The sequence below is a fragment of the Vicia villosa genome, linkage group LG5, assembly GCF_029867415.1.
Source record: "Vicia villosa cultivar HV-30 ecotype Madison, WI linkage group LG5, Vvil1.0, whole genome shotgun sequence".
NCBI classification, from domain to species: domain Eukaryota; kingdom Viridiplantae; phylum Streptophyta; class Magnoliopsida; order Fabales; family Fabaceae; genus Vicia; species Vicia villosa.
Genome location: NC_081184.1, coordinates 31,727,432 through 31,734,632, shown reverse-complemented (window position 1 = coordinate 31,734,632; position 7,201 = coordinate 31,727,432). Strand labels below are relative to the sequence as shown.

At 40.4% G+C, this 7,201-nt stretch overlaps 1 protein-coding gene across 1 annotated transcript; it reads right to left on the bottom strand.

Annotated features, from left to right (window-relative positions):
- Positions 1-1,063: 1,063 nt before the first annotated feature.
- On the bottom strand, positions 1,064-6,528 carry LOC131604460 (uncharacterized). Its single transcript, XM_058876896.1, has 7 exons — positions 6,094-6,528; positions 5,347-5,832; positions 3,526-5,259; positions 3,300-3,382; positions 3,026-3,150; positions 2,591-2,856; positions 1,064-2,539 (listed from the first exon to the last, which is right to left on the bottom strand). The coding sequence occupies exons 1-7, from the start codon at positions 6,526-6,528 to the stop codon at positions 1,064-1,066; spliced, it is 4,605 nt and encodes a 1,534-aa protein (XP_058732879.1).
- Positions 6,529-7,201: the final 673 nt, after the last annotated feature.

The window sequence follows — 7,201 nt, the reverse complement described above, 5'->3', positions numbered from 1 at the left end:
GAGTTTCAGCACTTTATCAATAGATTTCCAACCGAAAGAAACTTGCTTCCCTCTAACAAAACTAGTGAATTGAGGTTCCTCAGGAGAGACCCTGTATGCATTTGTATAAAACTCCTTTACTAACTCTGCAAAAACAGGCTGAATGATGCTGTTGAAATGCTTTATCTTGTATTTGTTGATGGTGGCCACAATATCAGAATACTCTCCTTTCTTCAAGTCAAATTTTCTTTCAGCGATAAAATTCCTCTCAGCCAAACTCTCATACCTTTGTTCATGAGCATAAGAGGAGAACCTTTCCTTATCAAATTCAAAAGAGGAAGAAGATGACATGACCTCCTTTCCCTTGTTGGATCTCTTAGCCATAAGATGAGAGTGGTGGAGAGGTAGTGATACAAAGATCTGCACAAAAGCAACAAACAACTTTCCAAGAAATTGAAATTGACACACAAAACGCGTTTGGGAAAGTAGGAGAACCACAATACAGACAGAGGCAAGATGAAACGCGTTTGGAGATATGAATGGTGTATTTGTACTCTCTTGCAAACCTGGAAACGCATCCGGACACGCGTGTGGGGATTTTTACCGTTGGGGACGCGTTTTGGGACGCGTTTGGAGAGGGGGAACGCGTCTGCAGACGCGTATGGTTAGGGGGACGCGTCTCTGTACGCGTTTGGAAGGATGGTCGAAGTTCCTGCTTTGGCATGCGTCCCTACACGCGTTTGGGCAGACATGTGAGATGCTGGGCTACCGGACGCGTCCGTACACGCGTTTGGGCAGGCATGTGGAGGATTAGAGGCAAGTACGCGTTTCAGGACGCGTCTGGACAGGGTCCTTGCAACTGCAGTTGTATGTATGCAAGAATGTGCTGTTAAACATCTTCTGTGCTCTTATTTCCCTGACTTACACAAAATCAAAAACACACCAAAATCTGACAAGAAAATAATACATAAAAATAAAAATTAAGAACATTTAAAATTTGAAATCCCGCAATAAAAATACTTCCCTTGGGTTGCCTCCCAAAAAGCGCTTCGTTTAACGTCACCTGGCTCGACGGTCGTTCATCTTACCCGGAGAGACGAACATTATCGATTAGACCACTCCCTTGTCCCTGATAGTACGGTTTTAGTCTCTGTCCATTCACCTTAAAGGTGTCTCCGTTGACCTGATTTTTCAGTTCTACCGCTCCGTGGGGAAACACTTTGTGAACCAAGAATGGTCCTGACCATCGTGATTTTAACTTTCCAGGAAATAGCTTCAACCTGGAATTAAAGAGTAATACCAGTTGTCCTTCCCAAAACTCTTTTTTCTGAATCTTTTGGTCATGCCATTTCTTTGTTTGTTCTTTATACATTTTAGCATTCTCATAAGCGCGATTCCTAAACTCTTCCAACTCCCGGAGTTGAAGAATTCGAGATTCACCAGCTTTTAACAGTTCACAATTTAAGAACTTAGTAGCCCAAAAAGCTTTGTGCTCAAGTTCGAGCGGTAAGTGACAGGCTTTACCATAAACCAGTTGATAAGGCGACATACCTATTGGCGTCTTGTACGCTGTTCTGTAGGCCCATAGTGCATCATCTAACTTCATAGACCAGTCTTTTCGAGAAGCACTAACCGTCTTTTCAAGGATTTGTTTTATTTGTCTGTTAGAGACTTCGACTTGTCCACTCGTTTGAGGATGATATGGGGTAGCAACTTTGTGTTTGACCTTATACTTCCTCAACAAGTTTTCCATCAGTTTATTTAAGAAGTGAGTACCTTCATCACTGATTAGTGCTCTGGGCACTCCAAACCTAGAAAAAATGTTATGCTTAAGGAAGTTCACCACAACTTTAGCATCATTGGTGGGTAATGCTACAGCTTCAACCCATTTTGATACATAGTCTACTGCCACAAGGATGTAATTTTTTCCACAAGATGGTGGAAAAGGTCCCATAAAGTCAATTCCCCACAGATCAAACAGCTCTACCTCCAGCATCGCATTCTGAGGCATTTGGTTTCTCTTGGAGATGTTACCTGTTCTTTGACATCTATCACACTCTCGAACGACATGATGAGCATCCTTGAATAGGGTAGGCCAATATAAACCCGATTGCAGAACTTTTGCAGCAGTTCTGTCTCCACTAAAATGCCCCCCGTACTCTGAGTCATGGCATGCTTTGAGTACATCCCTTTGTTCCTCCTCTGGGACACATCTTCTAATCAGCCCATCAATTCCTTTCTTGTACAAGAAGGGGTCATCCCATAAGTAAAACCTGCAATCATGCAAAAACTTTTTTCTTCGGTTAAAATCAAAGTCATCTGGGATTACCCCACCTACCAGATAGTTAGCATAGTCGGCAAACCAAGGTACACCAATACCAGCGAGGATGTGTTCATCTGCGAATTCATCCTTTATTGGGCGTTTGTCTTCGGTCTCCTCAATGGGTGACATCCGAGAAAGGTGATCCGCCACCGTGTTTTCACACCCTTTCTTATCACGAATTTCCACGTCAAATTCCTGAAGGAGTAAAATCCATCTCAGCAGTCTTGGTTTTGAGTCCTGTTTAGCAAAAAGATACTTCAAAGCAGCATGGTCAGTGTAAACAATTACTCTAGAACCTAACAGATATTGCCTGAATTTATCAAAGGCATAAACAACCGCTAGCAATTCCTTTTCAGTTGTTGCGTAGTTCATCTGTGCAGGGTTCAAGACATGACTAGCATAATAAATAACATGTAGCAATTTTTCTCTACGCTGTCCTAAGACCGCCCCTACTGCGATATCACTAGCATCACACATGATCTCAAAAGGTAGAGACCAATCCGGTGCCACAACAATTGGTGCTGACACTAATTTGTTCTTTATAGTTTCAAAAGCTACAGTACAATCATTATCAAAAGTAAAAACTTTATCCTTAACCAAAAGAGTAGTTAAAGGTTTGGCAATCTTAGAGAAATCTCTTATGAACCTGCGGTAGAATCCCGCATGCCCTAAGAAACTTCGAATACCTTTTTCATTCATTGGCGGGGGTAGCTTTGCTATTACCTCGATCTTTGCTTGGTCGACTTCTATTCCTCTGTGGGAAATTTTGTGACCCAACACTATACCTTCTCGCACCATAAAGTGACACTTCTCCCAGTTTAGGATTAAATTTGTCTGTTGGCATCTTTCTAACACATGAGCAAGGTTAGTTAAACAATTATCAAAAGACTTACCAAAAACTGAGAAGTCATCCATGAACACCTCCATGTGCTTTTCCAGCATATCATCAAAGATGGCTTGCATGCATCTTTGAAAAGTAGCGGGGGCATTACATAACCCGAATGGCATCCTTCTGTAAGCAAAAACACCAAACGGGCACGTAAATGCGGTTTTCTCTTGATCTTCTGGTGCCACTGCTATCTGATTATACCCCGAATAGCCATCGAGGAAACAATAATAGTCGTGACCTGCCAACCTTTCCAGCATCTGATCAATGAAGGGCAACGGGAAGTGATCCTTCCTCGTAGCCAGATTCAACCTATACAGACTCTCCATCCAGTCACCGTCCTTGTTGGGATTAATTCATTTTTTTCATTCTTAATCACTGTAGTTCCTCCTTTTTTTGGTACTACATGAACAGGGCTCACCCAAGAACTATCAGATATAGGGTAAATCATCCCCGCATCTAAAAGTTTCACAACTTCTTTTCTGACAACTTCTTTCATCGCGGGATTTAGCCGCCTTTGGGGTTGGACTACCGGTTTTTGATCATCTTCCATGAGAATTTTGTGCATACAAACTGTAGGACTAATTCCTTTCAAATCTTCAATAGACCATCCCATGGCACTTTTATGTTTCTTCAGAACTTCGACAAGCCTGTTTTCTTGAAGAACTTCAAGGTGGGAACTTATTATAGCCGGGCATTTACTTTCGGTGTCTAAAAAGACGTATTTGAGGTTTTCCGGAAGTTGTTTCAATTCAGCCCCCTTCTTTGATTCACCTCTCTTTTCCTCCATTAAAGGTTGCCTTAAATCCTCCCATCGGTTTTGTCGGGAGCCTTTACAAGTTGGTGTCGCTCCCATCATTGCTATTACTTCCATTTCTTTTTCGTCAACCACTTCCGTTTCATCGAAAATTGATAGACTCAACACCCTCTCTAAAGGTAATTGTTGTGACTTTAAAGCATGTGCATCAATAACAATTTGATCAATTACCTCAATATGTTGACTGGTTGCAACATCATCCTTATACTTCATAGTGTTTCGAACATCAATTTTTAACTCCTCATCATATACCTTCAAAGTCATTGTGCCTTCTTCTATATCTATCAAACATCTTCCAGTCTCTAAGAATGGTCTTCCCAAAATTATCGGAATTTCTTCATCCTCCGGCATCTCTAAGATGACAAAATCCACCGGGAACACAAACTTATCAATCTTTACAAGCACATCTTCTACTATCCCGTAAGGTCTCTTTACTGAGTGATCCGCAAATTGGAGTGTCATCCTTGTATCTTGCACTTTGCCGATTCCTAGTCTTTTGTAAATAGATAACGGCATGAGACTCACACTTGCTCCTAAATCGATAAGAGCTTTCTTGAAAGACCGATCCCCAATTGTGCAAGGGATAGTCACGGAACCTCGGTCCTTCTTTTTCACCGGGATCTTCATACCCTGCAAAATAGCACTACAAGTTTCAGTTAGAATAATAGGGTCACGATCGGTGGTTCTTTTCTTTGAGATGATGTCCTTCATGAATTTGGCATATGTAGGCATTTGCTCCAACGCCTCCAGGACAGGAATATTTAACTCAATCTTTTTGAACATCTCCAAGAATTTTTCAAAATTTTTCTCATGCTGCCCTTTCTTCTTATTTCTTGTAGGGAAAGGAAGTTTGATGGTTGGTTTTGGTTCAACCTCCTTCTCTTTTGTCACAGGTTCCGACACAACCAACTCTTCAGCTTCCACCTCATTCTCCTTTATTTCTAGATCAACTTCCAATAATGGCTCTTCTCCTTCGGCATTTTCCTTCATAGCTTCTTTTGCTTTACCACTTCTAGTGATTATGGCACTCACATTATTGTGGTCTTTGGGATTTGGAATTGTTGCACTAGGCAGAGCACCAGGTTGTTGGGGACTTGCTAGTTGTTGTGCTATCTGACTCATTTGAATTTCAAGATTCTTAATAGATGCCCCTGTGTTCCGAAAATTACTTCTTGTTTCTTCTTGGAATTGACAGCTCTGAGCGGCCATTTTTTCAATGGCAATTTCCCAATCTGCTTTTCTTTGTCCTTGTTGCTGAAATTGTTGCTGAGGTTGTTGATATGGTTGTTGTGGTGGTGGCCGATATTGTTGTTGTTGTGATAAACCTTGATAATGAGTAACCCCTTGTTTAGGAACATTTCCTTGTTGATCTTTCCATGCAAAATTTGGATGATTTTTCCATCCGGGATTATAAGTGTTGGAATAGGGATTGTTCTGCTTCAAAAAATTAATTTCCTCAACCTGTTGTGCTGTCACCACACAATGCATGGCAAAGTGAGGTCCTCCACATATTTCACAATTTACCGCTTGACTTGGCTGAGCTGGTTGAACCTGTGCAACAGTTTGCTTTTCAAGTGCCATTTGTTTCAATCTGCGTTCAACTTCAGCGGCGATCTGATCTTCCATTTTCACAACTTGATTTGACAGCTTCAAATCAACTAACCCCTCGGGTTGATTAACACTGCGGTCATACAGCTCTAAATGTTCGTTTGCCGCAATAGCATCTATGATCTTCTTTATCTCCGTGGCTATTTTAAAATTTGTTGAACCACCGGTAGCTGTGTCAATTAGTTGCTTAGTTTTCAACTTCAGACCATTCACAAAGTTCTGCATTTGTTCGGTTACATCCATGTTATGAGTTGGGCATGCAACTAACAACCTCTTGAACCTTTTATATGCATCTCCAAGTGATTCTCCTTCCTTCTGTTTAAAATTAACGATATCATATCTCTTGCGGATATACACAGAAGCAGGAAAATACTCATTCAGAAACGTTGTCTCCATTTGTTGCCAAGTTGTGATACTTCCAGCAGGCAAAGAGTAAAACCACTCTTCAGCATCATCTGACAAAGTAAATGGAAACATTACCAGTTTCTTCGCCTCTTCAGAATGCCCCTCTATTTTTAACGACGTTGTCATAGTAAGAAACCTCTGCAAGTGTTTGTTTGCATCTTCATTGATTCTTCCAGAGAAAGGTTTCTTTTCAAGTTGTCGTATTGTTGCTGGGTGCAACTGAAAGTGAGCGACATCGACCGGTTGATTCACAATCGTCATCCGGCCGGTTGGTGCATTAGCTCCACCATAATCACCTAATAATCTTTCTACGGGAGCTGCCATTGTTTCAGCTTCCGAATCCGAATGCTCTGAATGAATAGAAAAAATCTCGTCTCTTTCAGATTCTGAAGATGTTTGGTTCTCTTTTATAGCTTCCAGTCTATCTTGTTTCGCTTTCCGAAGTCTAGCTTGCAACGATCGTTCTGGCTCTGCGTCAAAGAGAAAATCTGCTGAGGCCTTACCTCGCATAAAAGATTAGACAATTATTAGTGATGAGCACACAGCAAACAAAATATAATTTTAGTTGCTGAGCAAAAAAAAAACAAGAAAAAAAATTTAATTGAATGATTATTTTAACTTATATTTTGGCAATCCCCGGCAACGGCGCCAAAAACTTGATCGGAAAAATAGCAAGTGTACTATTTTCTACCGATGTAGTTTATAAAGTGGAAATTATCCAAGTATCGATCTCAAGGATTGCTGTGGCAATATAAGTTCTATAATGATTCAATCAAACTAAAAGAACCTGGGGGTTTGGTTTGATGTTGTAAAATAATGACTAAATTATATAAAACTAACGATAAAAAGAATAAATCACGAATTATCAGATATGAGCAGATTGCTAGGGGGAGTCAGTGAATGATTTCACTTATAACAAACTTGTCTTCTTAATGCAACAACTTAGGTTCATCAGTTAATTACCGGTTCTTTAAGTGTCTTATTCTAAGTCCTTAGTAATAAGATTTTCTTGACATCTCTACCTAATCACTATGTCCATAGGTAATTGCGGTAGGAACAAGTATTCAAATAACAAGAATTCCGGTTATAATAAGATATCCCTAGTCCTAGGTGATATACGTTATAATATGTTCTGCATCATGTCAACAAGAGAATTACTGTCCAGTTAAATTTACTTATCAAA